Source organism: Lacerta agilis, chromosome 11 (assembly GCF_009819535.1).
Source record: "Lacerta agilis isolate rLacAgi1 chromosome 11, rLacAgi1.pri, whole genome shotgun sequence".
NCBI lineage: Eukaryota > Metazoa > Chordata > Lepidosauria > Squamata > Lacertidae > Lacerta > Lacerta agilis.
Window position 1 is genome coordinate 10,372,090 of NC_046322.1, and position 20,276 is coordinate 10,392,365.

General features: G+C 45.0%; 1 protein-coding gene across 1 annotated transcript in view; it reads right to left on the reverse strand.

Moving 5' to 3' along the window:
• MYO5B (myosin VB) overlaps window positions 1-20,276 on the reverse strand; it is a 253,344-nt gene that overhangs the window by 39,268 nt on the left and 193,800 nt on the right. Inside the window, exons 21-26 of the mRNA XM_033164355.1 lie at window positions 19,350-19,589; window positions 10,529-10,765; window positions 7,540-7,624; window positions 5,826-5,974; window positions 4,937-5,056; window positions 2,700-2,837 (exon numbers count right to left, since the gene is read on the reverse strand). Coding sequence (XP_033020246.1) covers window positions 2,700-2,837; window positions 4,937-5,056; window positions 5,826-5,974; window positions 7,540-7,624; window positions 10,529-10,765; window positions 19,350-19,589 — 969 coding nt within the window. The remainder of the gene's footprint in view (window positions 1-2,699; window positions 2,838-4,936; window positions 5,057-5,825; window positions 5,975-7,539; window positions 7,625-10,528; window positions 10,766-19,349; window positions 19,590-20,276) is intronic.

A 20,276-nucleotide genomic window follows, 5' to 3' on the forward strand; every position in this document is an offset into this window, starting at 1 on the left:
GAGCAAACAAAGTTAGGTCCAAACATTTCTAGCAAGCAAAGCTAGCTCCAAACATTTCAGAGGACAGGACAACCGGTAAGTTTGTAGATGGACCAGTTTGTTGGGGCTTCTGGAAACTGACATGGGACGTTGAGTGACATAGAAGTGCATCTATGATAAACAATTTAGAGACTTTTAATCAAATCTTCTTCCCTACTCCGCCCCAAGGTTAACTATTACATCCACGAGCTTCTGTGGACTAGAGGCTGTCTTATGAAATGCTAGTCCGTGAATGCTTACATCATAATTAAATTGCTGGTCTAGCAGAGAAAGACTTTTGTTTTTGCCTTAACAAATTAACATAGCTACCCCTCTGGAGATTATTACAACTGGTTCATAAATGGGGACCTGTGAGAGGGGGTGTTATTGGTTTGGTTAGTTCTTGTTCTTATTATGTGCTTTATAGTTTTCTTCTGCATTTTTATGCTGTGGCCCACCCTGAGATCTTTGGATGAAGGACAGTATACAAATTTAATTAATAATAAAATTATTATTATCATTATTATTATTAGTAGTAGTAGTAGTAAATAACTGACTTAGGAATCTGCCTTATACCGAGTAAGAACAAAGGTCCATCTAGCTAAATGTTGCCCTACACAGCCTCGGTCCAGTATACCTGAAGGAGCATCTCCACTCTCATTGTTCTGCCCAGACACTGAGGTCCAATGCTGAGGGCCTTCTGGCGGTTCCCTCACTACGAAAAGCCAAGTTACAGGGAATCAGGCAGAGGGCCTTCTCGGTAGTGGCACCCGCCCTGTAGAACGCCCTCCTACCAGATGTCAAAGAGAAAAACAACTACCAGACGTTTAGAAGACATCTGAAGACAGCCCTGTTTAGGGAGGCTTTTAATGTTTAATAGATTATTGCATTTTAATGTTCTGTTGGAAGCCGCCCAGAGTGGCTGGGGAAACCCAGCCAGATGGGCGGGGTACAAATAATTTTATTATTATTATTATTATTATTATTATTATTATTATTATTACATTACACTGACAGGCACCAGGTCTCCGAGGTTTCAGAGATGGGTCTATCCCAGCCCTATTTAGAGATGTTGGGGGTTAAACCTGAGACCTGCGTGCAAGGAATATCCTTTACCACTATCGTCTACTAGCCAATCCTCATTTACCCAGAAATGCCAGGGGCTGAACCTCAGATCTTCTGCATGAGAAGCACATGCTCTACCAAAAAGCTAAGGTCCCCCCAGAAGTCTTGCTCGGAGTCAACCTGTGAGATCCCATGCCTGACGTTCAGAACCTCAAGTGTTGTGAAACCAACTCAAGAGTGTGGCAGGGGGGACGGCTGAGCTCGTGCCACAGATGGATCTGGTGGAAAGGAGAAAGATGACTCTGTGCAAGCAGAGCTGCATGGAGATGGTCCCTTTCCCAGCTGCCGCCCTGACTGCAGCCAACCTCAACCCAGAATCCCCTGGAAATTCGCGGTCTGACACTTTCCGCTGGACAAAACTGGATTTCGCCATTTAGCTGGGGTTGCCAAGGCATAACTCTCTGTACCTAAACACGTTCCCATCCTTGTAGGATAAGTTGCATATTTCCTTTTGTTAACAGGTTGTATTTTAGTAAAATGCCGGAACACCAACAGCACAATAGGCAAGGATGTTCACGTCAATGATGCCTTTTCACCACTTCTACAGAATCAAAATTTCCCACAGGTCTGGGGGAAATGGAATCGATTATACTTTGGATTCATGACAGCTCATGAACAGAGTCGTTGCCCGGCCAATTAACTCTACAGTGAGATAAATCATTCCAGCATTGATTGTGCAGCCCAATGATTGCAAAGCCTGTCCTCAGGCAGAAGCCGGCAGCCATAGACTAAAGCATCATAATTATGCATGGATTTCTAACTTAAGTGTGATGGTTAGATCTTAGGATCGCTGATGTTTTGGGTGCCGACAGGACACAAAGATGAGGAGGAGGTGAATACCTTTGAGTCAAAGGGTAGATTTACAAAGCATTTCTGAACAAAGGTAAAATCCCAGTCACCCACCTGAGCAAAACGTTCCTGTTTTAAAGTTCTCTTAAACGGCTCGGTCCAGTATACCTAAAGGAGAGTCTCCACCACCATCGTTCTGCCCGGACACTGAGGTCCAGTGCCGAGGGCCTTCTGGCGGTTCCCGCACTGGGAGAAGCAAAGCTACAGGGAACCAGGCAGAGGGCCTTCTCGGTGGTGGCGCCCGCCCTGTGGAATGCCCTCCCATCAGATGTCAAAGATATAAACAACTACCTGACATTTAGAAGACATCTGAAGGCAGCCCTGTTCAGGGAAGTTTTTAACGTCTGACATTTTAATGTATTTTTTTTTTTATCTTTGTTGGAAGCCACCCAGAGTGGTTTGGTAAACCCAGCCAGATCGGCAGGGTACAAATAATAATGTAATGTAATGTAATTAATTAATTATTATATATCTGATCAACCAAACTGCACAGAACAGAATTCCTAGGACTGAACCATTTCAGACCACAGGGGGAATGGTCACATTTTCTTGTATATCTTCACATGAAAAAGCATCCCTGGATGTATTTAATGCAGTGTCTAGTTTGAGCCTTAAATCCGCAACACATGCTTTAAAGTTTCCCTAGGAATGCCTGTTATAGATCTGAAATCCAATGTGGGTAGTAGCAGCAAAGTGATATTTTCTACCTGGGGTTTTTTGCTTTCATTTTCTCTCTTCTCCAGTTGGCTTTGCAGCTTCTTCCTCTCCTGTTCGAGTTCCCGCACTCTCTTCTGAAGCTTTAGGAAGAGGGTCATGTCCATGGCTGCCTTCTCCATGCCAACCTCCTGTGACGGAAGAGGAGAACGAGAGGTAAGAGCAGGGAGCAACCTTGATGGCCTGGAGGCGCCACAGGAACATGCATTATGCAGCAGGTCACGGAGAGCCTTACAGCAACACCTGAGAGCTTTGAATAAATATCGCACATTGGAGTTTTTATAATGTTTTATTTCCACCTTTGTATTTTACTGTTGTATTTTCTGAGATGTGTTTATTTGATGGATTGGTTACTGGTAAACCACCCCATGGTCCGGCTGGCTGAAGTATACGACAGAAATAAAAATAAATTATAAATAGAACAATAAATAATTGGACAAACAACCTACTGAACAGCTGCATGAGAACTCCTCTGCAGCTGGAATACACAGCTGCTCCAGATTTTATGAGGTGTGTGTGTGGGGGGGGAATCTAGTTGAGCAGGGAAAACACAGGGATATTTTGATCACAACATCATGCAGATGCCCTGTAAAAAATGAGTTGATGACGTGTGGCTATTCGACAGTAAATGTGCAGTTTGGAAGCAGCCAAATTGCACAAGCTTTCGTGCAGAATGTTTCCAGCACAGATTGCACCACTAGTTCTCGTCTACCACATATATAAGGAATGAAGGTGGCTGTGTGGATGCAATGCATCCAAGCCAAGACAGAAAGAGAGAAAAACCTGAGATGCACAAGCTCTTAATCAGCAGCTTCTACTGGTGTCAGAGGCCTTGACACTTTGCACTTGGCGCAACAGGTTGTATCCAAAGCGAGAAAGCAATTTCACAAATCCATCTTCGGCTTCTTAGCTCTCATGGTCAGGTAACTAACAATCCTAAACACCCAATTTAACAGGGAGGGAAATGGCAGCACCGAGAGGTGAAGTGACTAAAGGCCCCAAGAAAATCCGTAACAGACAAAGGTATGTCTGAGCAGTAGTCGGGCCTCCTTTCCATTTTGCTTTTCACTGCCAGCCACTGAGCCCTTCAATCATAACCTCTGCCACCGGACATGCCAGCTGGACACATTTTGTCTACTTTAAGTGGTTGAAAATATCGGCTTTAGCCCTTGCACTCATTACTTCAGTTCAACACATTCTTAACATCCTAGGCAGATAAATCTTACAAGGATGGAGTGGGCAGAAATGGAGACAGAAATTTTGCCAATCAAAAACCCTGCTTGACTCCTGCGGACTCCTGCTGGCGGGGGGCTTCTTTCTTGACCATTCATTCATTTTCATATTTCCTCTCCCTTTGGTCCCAAAGGGGGAGGGGGAAATCAGTGTGGTAGCTCCAGGACTAGGGGCACAATTTGGGGAGATGTTGGGGGAATGTGAGGGCTTTGCATCCGGCCCCCCTACCCGCTGGAGTTACCACCTGGTAACTCCTTACTGTTACCGATGGTGGGGTGCAAAGGGTGGCAGCAGGCTCTGGGCCCACAACAGGGAGGCTTCTTCACCCACGGACCTCCCTCTCTGGGGGCTGAGAGAGAAATATGGTCTCTCTGGGATTCTGTTCTATTAGCCCTTTTGGGAAGCACAAGGAAGCCTTCGGAGTGTGGCTCTGCATTCTCCACCAAGCTTGCACGCTGCACGGATAGATACATTAATGCCTTGTGCCCTAATGTACTTTAAAATGTTGGTTATGCTGAAAGTGTACCAGGGAGGCTGGAAATCTCTCTGAAAACACAATAGGAGTGCCTAAAGCCAGTCCTCAGGAGGGTTGGAAAGGCGATCGGAAGCCCTTTGAAAGGAAAATATATTATATAAATGCATTATTAACCACCAGCTTTCTTTTTTAATTATTGTTACTTAATGCTCTCTGTGTACAGCCCTAACTGTTAACTAAAAGCGTGCGTTTAAAAATTAATCCTCTTTAATTGCCTAATTAAAGATATAAACAGTGCGACTTCCTCAATGCGAGGCTGAACGTTTTGACGTCTGCTGCTCCCTACATAATTAGTGTTGGCTTTCCAGCAGCAGCACAAGAAAACTTAATAGTCACATTTCAAAACCACATCTCTACTCAATCTGCCTCGTGCAGAGAAAGTCATGGCACTCCGGTGACGAATTTGGGACCCACTTACAAACCCCCTGCCCCCCAAACCCTGTTTGAACTGAACTTTCATACCTCGACTTGCTGGATTGCATCCTCAGTATCCCCAACCTCAGATGTAGAAATTGACGGGTAATTGGAGTCTGATTCTAGGCTGCTTTGGTTCGATGGATTTCTTCTGTGTCCTGGGGTCTGCTATGGAAAGAGATGACAGTATTAAAAGTTACCCAACTACCGCCTGCAGGCAGCTGTTCCATCAGATTGCAGAACAGAGGGAGAGAAGGGTAGGAAGTCTATTGCACCAGCTTCACAGTAACCAGCTTTCTCCAGCTCCTCCTCAATAATCACCTGGCAGCCACCACACCATCAAGGGTACACTAACTTTCTCCATCCCAGCTAGATGTTTTCAGAACCATAATTTAAAAAAACAAGTGCTTGGCGTTTGCTTTTTTCCTCCTCTCACCCCATCCCTTTTTCCTTTAGGGTCATGACTCCCCCCTCAAAGGATTCTGGGAACTGTAGCTTGTTAAGGAAGGCGGGAGTCATTAGGAGACTCTTACTCGCTCCACAGAGCCATAATTTTAAGAGGGGTTTAACAGTCCAGCCTTCTTCCCAGGGGACTCTGGGAACTGTAGCTCTGTGTGGGGAATAGGCAGACTTGAACAAACTACTATTCCCAGGATTCTTTGGGGGAGCCATGATGATTTAAAGTGGTATGGTACTGCTTTAAATGTGTAGTGCAGATGGGGGCCTAACTCAATAGAGCTATGGGAGTTACACTAGTTCTCATATCTCACACAAATCTATTATGTTTATGGCATATTGCTTAGCACTAATTATTTCTGTCAGCTCTAACGAGAACACACAGCTATTTGCTGTGGTTGGAAGCGCTTCCCAAAATATAGCCAGCGAACTTATCACAGTTGACGGAATACTATCTGCTCCTATCACAGCATCCCATTACCTTTATGATAGCCATTTCATCCCTCAAGTTGTCATATCTCTGCTCCAGCCTTGAATACTCCTGCACAAGATTCTGATAGCGAACTCTCTCCTCTTCCAGCTCCTTCTTCGTCAGCAGATTTTCCTCAACAGCATTTTGCGCAAACTCATCTTACAGAACAAAAAGTAGACAAATTGGACATGCTTAACTACTGATTTTTTTACTGAAGTGGTGAACCTTCGGCACCTCTTTTTCTAGAAAAATAGTACCGATTCAGGCTCTCTCAAACATCTGGAGGCAACTAGGTTGGTGAGGACTGGCCTACAGTCTTACACATACTGGTACTGTATATGTTGCTGGCTTCTGAAATAAATAAGCAACATAAAGAAGATTCCCTCATGCTTGATCTAGAAGCTGAATAGTTAGAGCAGAATGCTGCAGCACGACAGGAGTGAGACCTTGTCAGCATATAACCACTGCGCTCAGAGACCTGGTTGCCCATTTGCTACTGGGTCATGTTCAAGGTGTTACTATTAATATTTGAAGTCCCCAGGAACTTGGGACCAGTTTACCTACGAGATAGTCTTACCTCACATGTGCCCACTCGACCACTTTGATTGGCACAAACAGCACTACCACAGGTGCCACACAATACCTGTTCTGCATTTGTAAAGAACCCGGTTATTTAGTGTGGCAGCCCCTGCACTTTGGAACTCCCTGCCTCTTGAGATCAAACAGGCGCCTTTACTGTACTCTTTTCGGCGCCTGTTTCAGATGCTTAGAAAGTTGAGGCAATCTTAATCTACTTTAGTGTTTTCCCTTTTGTACGTTTTAAAGTAGGGTTGTTACTTTTTTCTTGACTTTACTGTTTTATCTTTTGTAAACTGCTCAGAGGGTTGGGGGGTTTTTTATTTAAAAAAAATCAAGTGGTGTATAATTTATGATTGATGTTTGTTCCAATTCAGGAGTAAACAGTGGGTTTTCCTAAGGAAAATGGCAGGACAAACAGAAAACTGCTCAGATCTGAGCCGAGGTATTGTGGAAAAGCCTCAATGTGCACCAGGGCAGTCTCCTATGCTCCTATGTTTGTTCCTAACTGATGGATCAGATAGAACTCATCTGAACCATCAAGCAACGTTTCTTTAGGGTGACAGCCCTAAAAATGAAAGAAAGCCCTCTATCAAAACAATACGCTTGTACAACCCATTAGATAACAAAGGTATTTACTGAGCGCTTGCATTCCTCACGCACATTATGGTTTTCCCAGCCTGTTTTCTCTCTCAGCTTGCCAATGTCTAAGTCAGTTTTTAAAATGATCCATTCACGGTGCCTTGTTATGTTAAAGAGGCCCTTTGTTGCGGTGCAAATACTGCTGTCTGAACACCACTTGTTTGCTGACACTGTCAAGTAATTTCCCTTTACAGTTCCTCTGATTAGATCCCAAAAAATGTAACTGAAGATTGAGGAATTTGTGCGCATGTGTGGAAACCCTTTTTTATTATTATTCCATGCTTAATTCTGCTGTCTCACCTCCCTGAAAGCTATTCCAACGATATCTTTGGGAGGGAGATGAAGAGGAGATGTTAGAAGATTAGTACATTTCTGCTTATCAATCACAACTAGCACTAAGGGAGAAAGGGCTCATAACACTACAAGGAACAAACAAGAGCAAAACTGCCGGCCCGGTTTATCCCCAGCGTTAAATGAAACCATATGCCCTGCTCTGCTTCCTTACCTTTTGACTGACACAGAATTTTGTTGTTCAGCTCCTCTTTTTCCTGCTTCAGCAGCGCATTCTCCTCTTCCAAGTCCGATATCCGCTGAGGAGAAAGCAAGAGAGCAATATTACTGTCCAACAATGTAAGGCAACTCAAGGTCAGTTAACTCCGTGGAGCGACAGAGTTTCACCTGGCTGGCTTTTATAGCCAAACCGGGGTTTTTTTTTTTTGTCCTCCTTTGATCACTAGAATAATGATACACAACAGTGAAAGGCTTGCTTTTTAAACAGCCTACTCTAAGGACCATTTTGAATGTGCAAACTCTGGTATAAATCAATGGCTACTAGGCATAAGAACAACCTGCTGGGCCAGGTCAATTAGGGTTGCCATATTTCAAAAAGTGAAAATCCTGACACAAAACTTGTAGAGCTTTTTTAAACCCCCCCCCCGCAAAGTCAAAATCACAAAAAAGACATTTTTGTGCTACTATTAAGGAATTATTATTATTATTATTATATTATGATGACTATGTTCTGCTTCCGCTGTGAGTGTGGATAGCAGTTGATGGAAGTCACAAGCAGGGAGAATAATGTTGAGCTCAGTTTCTGTTAGCGAGTTTTCCATGGGCATCTGGTTGGCCACTGTGAGAACAGGATGCTGGACTAGATTGGCCACTGGCCTGATCCAGAAGGACTCTTCTTACACTCTTAGTCTTTAGTATAAACAGTGTTTGCTGTCTAAGGCAAACTTGGACCTTATGCCTCAGACATGGGAAAAAACTTTGAGACGGCTCTGTAGGTCATGGTGAAAACTCCCGAGGAGAGTTTTTTTAACCTTGTGTTAAAGAAAGAGAAAGAATGTCTAAGCGAAGAAGCCACCCCAAACTAAACTTGAAGTGAATCTGAGGTACCTCCTCAGCAATTCTGAGGGATGAAATGAATTCATGCCATTGCTAGACTCCAGTGGACATTCCTGGTGTCTTGTCCCCCCCCCCCACTTTACTGTTTAGTCTTTGCCACAATGCAATTAGTCTTTCACATAGGTAAAGGTAAAGGGACCCCTGACCATTAGTTCCAGTCACAGATGACTCTGGTGTTGCGGTGCTCATCTCGCTTTACTGGCTGAGGGAGCCGGTGTACAGCTTCCGGGTCATGTGGACAGCATGACTAAGCCGCTTCTGGCGAAACCAGAGCAGCGCACAGAAACACCGTTGACCTTACTGCCGGAGCAGTACCTATTTTTCTACTTGCACTTTGATATACTTTCGAACTGCTAGGTTGGCAGGAACTGGGACTGAACAATGGGAGCTCACCCCGTCGCGGGGATTCATACCGCTGACCTTCTGATCGGCAAGCCCTATGCTCTGTGGTTTAGACCACAGTGCCACCCGCGTCCCTAGTCTTTCACATAACATTTAAAAAAAAACACCTCGGATCATATTGTCTGAGGGTAAAAAAAGAGAAGAAAAAGCTCAGTGTAACTTGAATATCCCAGAGCCAATACTGGGAAAATAGGGGGCACTGACATGTCTCACACAAGGTCGTTCTATTTAGCCACAGCAGTCTTACTTCGCTGAATTTCTTTTAGCGCATGAAATATTGGCTTGGTTGTGCTGCACGTGGACAAGGCTGCAGGCTGGCACCCCCAAATTTCACTGTGGTGTTCCTCTCAGTCTACACAATTGCAACTCTGAGCAGAACAGCTATAATTTGGAAAATTGCTACACAGAGCGTGTACGTGGATTCTTAGCTGCTGGAGAAAGAAGGCTTTATACATCAGAATAATAAAGATTTTTATTTTTTTGCCGTCCTAGCAAGCCCAACAATACATGCCTGCTAAGCCTCATTCATCCATACAGCAGCCTAATTTTTATCTATGTTCATATAACCATTCCCCGATTTTCTTGGCAGGCAGGAAACTGCAGAGGTATTTTATCAATAAGTGCACATGACATTTAAAAAGCCAAACCCTAAATGGATAACAGGGACCAGTGGGAAGCAAGCAGTTTATTACAAGAAAAGTTCAAATGGCTTTTGTAAGGCGTTACTCAATGTGCATGAAAATTGGAGGGCGAGGGGGAGCCAAAAAGCCCTAAAGCAACAAAATTAGAACAGCTCATTTATTAAATGATCTCTCCAAAGTATCTTTGGAGCATTAGTTCTCCTCCAAGGCCTGAACACAGCTGTTAGGTCTGCTGTTTCGTGTGCGTTGCTGCAAACTAAACAGTCACCTAGAAAAACAGCCAAAGTTTTCTGCAGTGGATCATCTTCTATAGTGAACAGGGGGACTGGCAAGACTTCAGCATAATGCAGCTACCTGGGGCACATGCCTGTAGCATCACAAAAAAAACTCTATTATATGTATTTCCCCCTTCAGATATTGTGTGTGTTGCTGCCTAACCTAGAAGGACAGAGAATAACTCTGATATCCTGGCCCACAAGGAACCACCTCTTTTGAAGCAAACCTACCCACCGGAAAACGTGAGAGGTAGACCTGATCTACTTATAACAAGCAACAGAATATGCTGACAAGAGCACTGGGCTGGTAGAGTGTGGATTATGGCACTTAAAAGTTGTAGGTGGGGCTTCCTGCTTTTGAAAGCTTCCCCAAGCAAAGCTAAATCAGCTCCCCTTCAAGAGAGAGTTTATATAGTCTAGCTCAGGGGTCAGCAAACTTTTTCAGCAGGGAGCTGGTCCACTGTCTCTCAGACCTTGTGGGGGGGCTGGACTATATTTTGAAGGGAAAAAATGAACAAATTCCTATTCCCCACAAATAACCCAGAGATGCATTTTAAATAAAAGCACACATTCTACTCATGTAAAAACATGCTGATTCCTGGACTGTTTGCAGGCCAGATTTAGAAGGCGATTGCAGATGGATGCAGAAACTGTAATAGCGAGAAATGCAAAAACCAACCCGCAAGCTTTCAGAGAGGCCGCCAGGAGAGTGCCTCCAAGGTTTTGACACCGCGATACGGAAAGTCTGGCAAATCCTGGGGAGCATTACCTTTCGGAGCACATCTTTCTCCTTTGCGTAGCTGTCTTCTACTATCTTTCTTTCCCCGTGAGCCTTCTCCAGGGCCAACCGGAGAGAGTCAATCTCTTCTTGCAAGCTTGCGAGCTGGTTGGCGTCTCCCTTCTTCCGCTGATATCGCTGCAGCTCCTTCTTCAGCTTCTCTATCTCGGTGGAATGAGAAGTGGCGGCTGTGGAGAACTGTTCATTCAGGAGCTTGTATTCTTTGTTCTGCAATTTGGGGGTAGGTGAGAAAGGAATATATGAACACAGCTCAGCACTTGTCAGAGGTACTGTCCCCCCCCCCCCCGCAAAGGTCTGAATACTACAATTTAAATATATTGGGTTTATATTACTTGTTGATATCTTTTCAGTGTGATACAACTCTCTTTCAAGAACCACAGGGTGGAGAAATGCTACTATAAGCGATAATTTTCAGAGGGGTAGCGTTTGTTGATCTGTTGCAGTGACAGTCTTGTACAGTCAAACCTCGGTTGTTGAGTGTAATCTGTTCAGCTTCCGAAATGTTTGACAACCGAGGCCCGGCTTCCGATTGGCTGCAGGAGCCTCCTGCACTCAAGTGAAAGCTGCATCGGACATTCGGCTTCCGAAAAATGTTCGAAAACTGGAACACTTACTTCTGGGTTTTGGGCGTTCAGGAGCCGAATGTTCCAAAACAATAGGCGTTTGGGAACCGGGGTTTGACTGTAAAGCTTTTGTGGACTTAAAATCCACTTCATCAGATGAATGGACTCTAGCCCACAAATGTGTCATAATAAATTGGTCAGTCTTGAATATGCCACAGTCACCAGTGGGAATAAACAGAAGACCTCTACTCCTGAGTAAGTATGTTTATGATGGCAGCCATAGTTTCTGGGGCAGCCCAGTCAGGTGGTCAGGGTACAAATAAAAAAAATTACAGACCCACTTCTTTAAACTAGGGGTGAGCAACCTGGGGCCCTTCAAACCTAATCCCACGGAAGTGGCACCCCATGGCACTTCAACCCAGTTCAAGATCTGCTCTCAGAGCCCAACTAGGAGAAAAGAAAGCAAGTTTGGGAGATAGGTTGCGAGAGACAAAATACGGAAGGAGAGATGACTCAGATCCCATCACCTGTGCACATAACAGCTCCAAGAAGCAGCACACAGCCCACATTCAGAAGGTTTTTGCTGCAATGTGAAAAACCGCAGATTATGTACCAGGCATACAAGTCATTGGGCTCCATGATCACTGCAGATGGTGACAGCAGTCATGAAATTAAAAGACGCCTGCTTCTTGGGAGGAAAGCAATGACAAACCTAGACAGCATCTTAAAAAGCAGAGACATCACCTTGCCGAAAAAGGTCCGTATAGTTAAAGCTATGGTTTTTCCAGTAGTAATGTATGGAAGTGAGAGCTGGACCATAAAGAAGGCTGATCGCCGAAGAATTGATGCTTTTGAATTATGGTGCTGGAGGAGACTCTTGAGAGTCCCATGGACTGCAAAAAGATCAAACTTATCCATCCTTAAAGAAATCAGCCCTGAGTGCTCACTAGAAGGACAGATCCTGAAGTTGAGGTTCCAGTACTTTGGCCACCTCATGAGAAGAGAAGACTACCTAGAAAAGACCCTGATGTTGGGAAAGATGGAGGGCACAAGGAGAAGGGGACGACAGAGGATGAGATGGTTGGACAATGTTCTTGAAGCTACCAACATGAGTTTGGCCAAACTGCGAGAGGCAGTGAAGGATAGGTGTGCCTGGCGTGCTCTGGTCCATGGGGTCACGAAGAGTCGGACACGACTGAATGGCAACAACAATACAACAACAACAATACAAGTCAAACGTTACGTTTGTGATAGTCAGGGAGCTGACACAGACAAATGGGAGCAGAAAAGGTGGAATGGGCCAATGTACTGATGTACAGCAACCCTTATAGCTGCTTTGTGCATACCTCCACTGGCTTGCAAGTTGCCTCCAACTCTACGAACCTCTAAGGGATGCAAGACTTTCCCTTTACACTGGATGAGTTCACATGTACAGCTAAGCCAAACTATGGATTGACATGAATGTACAAATGCAGACACAGATTGAAGTGAAGATGTGAAGTGAAGATCACAGCTGCAGCAGTCTTCCCCCAGTCCTGCTGCTGCTAAGGCATGGTTTTGCTTGGTGCTATGGTTGAAGCTGGAGTCGCAGTTTGTTTCTGTCAAACAAACCATAAGAGGTAAACCAAGAACTCACTCTGGAGCAAGACAGAGCCTGTGGCTGGGTTTGGATGCAACACGAAGTTGAACTGCACTGCAAAATTTGGTGAAGTGCAAATTTCAAAGGTTTCATGTGTTTCAGTTTATATATTACATTGGGAAGTGTGAATTAGATAGATTGGCCTTTATAAAAGTGAGCAGAGTCAAATTTCTCCTGTCTCTAGGTAGGGCTAAAGCTTAACAGTGACCACTCGCAAAGTACTGTCGATGGTAAAGCCATTTCCCGTTCCTGGGGAAATGATATTGCGGGCTGGGCACTAGCCCGACTCACGCGCATGGCACGGGATAGCCCCGGTGCCACTGGAGTCCTCGGCCACATCATCCCTTGGACCGACCAATGCGGTTGGTCTGGGGGCGTGGCTTGGGCTATTTAAATCACCTGCGGTCGAGGACTCACCCCCTTTTGCTTCCTACTTGAGCAGTTCTCCCTCCCTCCCTAAGGTTAGGCTCTTTAGTCAGTTGGAGGGGAGGGGAGGTAGTGGCCATCACCTACCCCTCCTAATTCAAGGGTATTCCATTAAAGGAATCCGAGGGGCGTGGTCTCTGTCCGAAGCCCCAGACGGGGGGCTAGGGCCATGGCACGACCCCTAGTGGTGACCCTGGGGCAGTTCCTAGTTGATGTGCATCAGCAGGGCTCCCCCCTAGTGGTGGTTAGCCCTTCCGAGACTTCCTGCAGACATTTCCGAGACTTCCTGCAGTTAGTTTCCAATGCCTAAGCCAATTCCACTCACATTCTGTAACCAATAAAGTTGTGGCCTTTTTAAGCCCATTAACCTAAAATACTGGTCTCATGTGTCTTTATTCCTTAACATCTCAGGAGGGTTTGGGAGCTTGCCACACAACACAAGCATCTTGACATTGATAAGCTAATTAACACATGGTATGTGATGAAATACCATACTTGAGAGTCCCATGGACTGCAAAAAGATCAAACTTATCCATCCTTAAAGAAATCAGCCCTGAGTGCTCACTGGAAGGACAGATCATGAAGTTGAGGTTCCAGTACTTTGGCCACCTCATGAGAAGAGAAGACTCCCTACAAAAGACCCTGATGTTGGGAAAGATGGAGGGCACAAGGAGAAGGGGACGACAGAGGACGAGATGGTTGGACAGTGTTCTCAAAGCGACTAGCCTGAGTTTGGCCAAACTGTGGGAGGCAGTGGAAGATAGGCATGCCTGGTGTGCTCTGGTCCATGGAGTCACGAACAGTTGGACACAACTGAACAACAACAACATGTGATGAAAGATTCAGTATTCTAATTAAAGCAACAGATGATGCAATACATCAAGACGTTCAGCAACGTATACTTGATTGTCTCCACCCTCATCGTTCAACCTGGACACTGAGGTCCAGCTCCAAGGGCCTTCTGGTGGTTCCCTCACTGCAAGAAGTGAAGCTATGGAGAACCAGGCAGAGAAAGGAGCTTCTCAGCAGTGGCACCCCCTCCATGGAACGCCCTCCCATCAGATGTCAAGGAGATAAAGAACTATACAACTTTTAGAAGACATCTGAAGGCAGCCCTGTATTGGGAAGTTTTTTTAAAAAAATTGTTTGATGTTCTGTTATGTTTTCATATGTGTAGGAGGGCGCCCAATAAGAGTTAGGATTTGATACCCCGCTTTATCACTACCCAAAGGAGTCTCAAAGTGGCTAACAATCTCCTTTCCCTTCCTCCCCCACAACAAACACTCTGTGAGGTGAGTGGGGCCGAGAGACTTCAGAGAAGTGTGACTAGCCCAAGGTCACCCAGCAGCTGCATGTGGAGGAGCAGAGACGCGAACCCGGTTCCCCAGATTACGAGTCCACCGCTCTTAACCACTACACCACACTGGCTCTCAGATGAGCGGGGTATAAATAATAAAATAATGATGATGATGTCATGCTGCAGTCTACCTTTGAATTTCCTAGACTAGCAGAGTGGCAAAGGAAGCCTGTGGGATCAGGTAGGAAAGTGGCTACACCAGTGCTGGCAGGAACCCCCCCCCCCCATTTCTGATTTCAAATGCTGAGAAGGGAGTAGTTAGGATGCTACCTTATAACAGGGCTGCCATAAAAAATGAACAAGAGCTGTAACTATCAGACAGGCCCTGAAATGAAATTAGAGTAAAAGGAGGTTTGGAAGAGTCGTTAAGTACTGTATCTTTTAAGACTATATTTGAGAAACCTAAGTGAATTGCCTGGAGGCTTGGGGTGGTGGCAGCAGGAGATAAAGAGCTGGCTGAAGAGATGGAAGCAGTAATTCTTTTGCTGAAGAGCTGACGGCTACATCAACATTTACATTCTTAAAATGTTCTGAAGAAGACTGTGTGAGCCCAGGGCACTTTGAGCATCAAGTCCAAACAGGCAGCAAGGCTGGCCTGATATTCCTAGGAAATCCACGCTGAGGACTAATTAACAGCCAGCAGCATTGATTTGTGTGGAAAAAACAATCTCTGATCAACTTGGTTTCTTCCTTTTATAAGCAGGAACACATTAACGGGCAGCAGGAGAGTACTGATTCCTGTGGTTCAGCAATGCCCACAAAACTTTGATCTAATCTGTTGACATGTTCACCCCTTTTGTCACAGGGATCTGAGCAAGCTTGAGGACGAGAAGCTGGTGAAACACAATAGCAAACATCCATAAAGGCAGAGATAATTAAACCGTGAAAGATGCGTCATAAGGGGAAGGCTAACATCTCTTTTACACCCTTCACCATTTCAGTAGACGAGTGTTAAGAAAAAAAAACCGTATGCAGAATGTGCTGAGTCAACGACATTTCTGCCAATTCAGCAAAAATGACGGGCAGCAAACAATTTAGAGAAGATTACATCAACGCTGATGAGAGGTTTTGAGATTCAATCATCACGAGTCTCCATAAAGGGGGCGGGCGGGAGGAGTGGACACCCTCAAGAATAACAAGCACCAAAACTAAATCCCGTGCCATCCAACTCCAACTTTATTCCTCCCCTGCCTTTACTCCCATCTAACAACTGAGGATCATATTCAAGGCATCTGATGGAAGTCCGCTCTTGTTCACAGAAGCTTATGCCAGCCTTCACCAACCTGGTACAACCACCACCACCACCAGTTGTTTTTGACAATTCCCAACATTTGTTGTTCACTTTTAGGAACAAGCTTGTTGTGCTGGAGGAGACTCTTGAGAGTCCCATGGACTGCAAAAAAATCAGCCCTGAGTGCTCACTGGAAGGACAGATCTTGAAGTTGAGGCTCCAATACTTTGGCCACCTCATGAGAAGAGAAGACTTCCTGGAAAAGACCCTGATGTTGGGAAAAATGGAGGGCACAAGGAGAAGGGGACGACAGAGGATGAGATGGTTGGACAGTGTTCTCGAAGCGACTAGCATGAGTTTGGCCAAACTGCGGGAGGCAGTGGAAGACAGGAGTGCCTGGTGTGCTCTGGTCCATGGGGTCATGAAGAGTCGGACACGACTGAACGACTGAACAACAACAACAAATATGGAGAGATGAGTTATGAGCTTGTGGGCTTCCCATGGCTATCTGGTTGGCCAATGTGAGAATGCTGGACTAGATGGGTCATTGCCATGATCCAGCCACCGTCTCTTATGTTCTTCTGTCAGAATAAATGTGTGCTTTTTAAGATTTTGAAAGATGTCAATCAGTAACTTATTTAGCTATAAATGTTGTAAGCAAGGGCAACAGATCAGACTGCTGAGGCCCCTTCTAAATCTATATGTTTAGAGATAGAAAATGCTCCAATATCGGCACCTCTCATCCAAATGAGAACTCAGTGCTTCTCTTGCCTTCCCCAATCAGAAAATGCATCACAGGCTAAAGATCCCTATCTCCTTTATTGTTGTCTTAGCATGGCTTTTCTGGCAGTCAATAGATGGGGGAGCAGCACAATGGAGGCTTTAGTAGGAAAGCTTGGCTCTGTAGCAGCTCCCTTTTAACACCACAACCAATCTGTACACAAGAGGGATTTCTCTTCAGGACTCAACCATTGTCTTCCTTAATTCAGTCTAAGCCAAGGTTAAGCAAGGCTCTTAAAAAACAACAACTGCACACACTGAGGATCAGCAAGTTGTCAATTTCTTTTTGCCATCTTTTAACTAACCTTCAGGAAGTTTATCATTGCTCAATCCAAGAGCTCTGCACAGAAATTGTCCCTGTGGTGATGTGAGATGCAGAGCCAGACAGGACAATAACTAGGGCCCTTCAGGGTGAGGTTTTGAATTCCTGGCTAACCTGCAAGACCTATGAATTCCCTAACCCCACCCCAAACCCCATCTGACTTCTTGATTGGGTGGATACACCATTTAACCCATTCCAAGTCATGTTACCTACTGGATTGACAAAAAGCTAAGACGATCTTGATTCAACTGACCAAGCGTCCCTTCCCCAGCCCTGATTTTCAGCCCCCCTCCTGTTACGGAACTGCTTCCTTGGAGGCCGACAACTTCTACTTCTCTGACACAACAAGGCATGTCTTATTCTAAACAGAATTTGGTATGATGGATTCTACTAATAAGAATCAACCACAGGGATGGAACAAATGTCTGTAGCTTTCCATTTCCAAAGTGAATTTGCCACAGTGGACAAGTGTCCTGAATAAAGTGAGAGGTACACACAAACGCGAGACAAAGCAACGGTGCTGCGAATTATGCATGCAATTACAGAGAGGGGGACAGGACGCCTGATATTTCTGAGCAACAGCCCAGCTGAAGAGCCAGTGTGGCGTAGTGGTTAGCGTTAGGGTCTGGAAGACCAGGGTTCAACTCCCCACTCAGCAATGGGTGACCTTGGGTCTGTAACTGGCCCTCACCCTTTCCTACCCCACAGGGTTGCTGTGGGGATTGACTGAGGAGGGGGAGAACCGTATATGCCACCTTGAGTACCTTGGAGAAAAGGTTTGATACAAATTCAACAAACAAGCAAGCAAGCTAGCAAGCATTAACAACTCCAAGCACTTTGAAGGAGAAGGTATACACACTAGGGAATAAACTAACACCTGGGCTAGCTATTAGGAGAATCCTGCCCTTGGAGAAATTACATCATCTACCTTTGCAGATAAGTATCCTAACCATGCAGTGGCATGCTTCAGCGAGCAGGAAGTGAATCTGGGAATTGTGAAGATGGTACTGCACACCAACGCCTAGCTGCCAATGGTCAGAAAACCAGAGTGGATTCCTACTCACCATCCCACCTACTGACAAATGTCAGCTACTTCAGGCTAAATGGGGTTGTTGTTTTTTATCCCAATGTAGCCACCCCTTCCTTCTCATCCTTCCTTACAATGAGAATATCCAGGCATTTTTTTTAGATTCCCCCTCCATACCAAGTAGAATAAAACTTTGTATTAGTGATACATTCAACAGTATGCCAGGATCACCAGATTCCATATGCAAGCACCACCCATGGGAGGCACTCGCTGTAGCATATTTTAGACATTCACTGAAAACAACAACAACAACCTGTGTCTTTATGTCTGAGCATTTCTATGCCGTTAATTACTGGGTAATACCACTCAACATTTTTTTAAGTCTTTCAGTATTTTTATTCCCACCCCTCTCTGTTCTGGATATTTTTGCTTCTTGTTATTCATAATCAATTTATATATGTCTTAAAGAGTTTCAACACTTTTCCTGTAAACTGCTTTGAGATTTTGTGTGTATATACATATACATATACATATACATATACATATACATATACAGGAAGCTGCCTATAAGCTGAAAGATAAAGAAATATGAGCCTGCCCAGTTTTTGAAGTCATCATCAAGAGGGCCTGATCCAGGTTCTTCCACCAGAGCTGGGATTTTCTTCACCAGAAATACCTTGGCTATGGAACACAACTTCCAGGAGTTGTTTCCCTGTTGAAGCCCTTACTGAGTTTTCTGTTCAACCACCAGGTTTTAATGGGCAATTATTGGTAAGCTTTTAATTGCTTTCTGGTTTAGATTCTGCTGGATCTACAGTTTCTGTTTCATCCTTTGTTTCACCATTTTTATAGTGATTGCCTTTAAGTTTGTTATGAATTTGCACTGATTTTACTGCAGGCCACCTTGGGCACTTATTAGATGTGAGTATAGGCCATACTGATCTAGATGGACTCAAAAGAAAGCAGGTTCTTAAGTTCCTGAAAATATTGAGCCTGAACAAAGGGAAGCACGTGATTATTGGGGTCAGGCTGTCAGTAGGGGCAAGAGTAAAAGGAGTACCCCAAACTTCATTGTATCCAACTAGCCACACCATTGAGGACTACACACACACACACACACATACATATATTGGTAAATGAAAGCTTAAGGTAGATTAAAGAGCTCTTTGCTATCTCCGCATTCCCACTCTGGTGTTGCAGCTGCAGAATATTCTGTGGGCATGGAAAGGCAGTATCTACAACAACGGTGGACAACTTGTAGCTTGCCAGATGTTGCTGGGCTACAGCTCTCATCAGCTCCAGGCAGCATGGCTAATGGTCAGGAAGGGTGGGAATTGCAGCCCAACCATAACTGGAGGGCTACAGGTTCCCCACCCATGCTCCTACATCCAGAGCAGCTGAGAGGTCCAAATATACACTACACAGCAGGACTCATGGAGGGTTTACCTGTTCATCTATCTTCCTCTGCAGCTGAACCACCTTGTTCTCCATGCCAATATTGAGCCTCTTCAAGTGCTCTGCTGACCTCGCCTCTATCTTCAGGGCCTTCAGCTCTTGCTTGGCCTTCATGCGCCTGAAGTAGCACTGGAGAACTACAGCTGCACTTCTGAACCTGACAAAATGCTTCCGAGTTAGCCAGGCTCGGGCATGCTTCTGGATGATGGTGGCTTTGTGCTCCATGAGCATCTGCAAAACACAGGGATGAAGTGACCCTCAGAAGAAGTGGGGAGGGCAGGGGAGAAGACCCCATGATGGCAATATAGCATGACTCCATCCGCGTAGCCGTAGCTGTTGTGGTTTCTCTCTTTACCAATATGAAGAATGCTGCCAAGCTTAGTAGTTGCATCATACAGTTGATGTATAACTTTCACACCACAGGAACCTCAGGTTAACCAGGGACTCATTTCTGTATCATAGCTAACACAGCAAACATGAAAAATACCTTCCTGGATCAGACCAAATGTCCATCTAGTTCAGGACTCTGTCATCCAACACTGGCCATCTTCATGCTCTACCCTGCCCAGACAGTTCACATGCAGGTTCATGGTGCAACAGATGTTTTCCACCTATAGTGTTCTAACACTGGTGTTGTTCAGAACACACTTATGGCCAAATTCCACATTTGTTATTAATAGCAGTTAGACACACTTTCTTGTTTGTCACACTGTGTGACATGTTCCACAGTGGCAATGGGAAGAGCATCACATCCAAAGGATTTCTTCTTCCTCCTCAGTGCTTTATACTATTTTCTAGAGAGATCAAAACTGCCTCTTAATGCTGCTATCCATGCACCCAAGTGCATAATATAAGGCGCGGATAACTTATGGCACTCTCACAAGACGGAGTGATGACAACTAACTTGGAGGCCTTGAG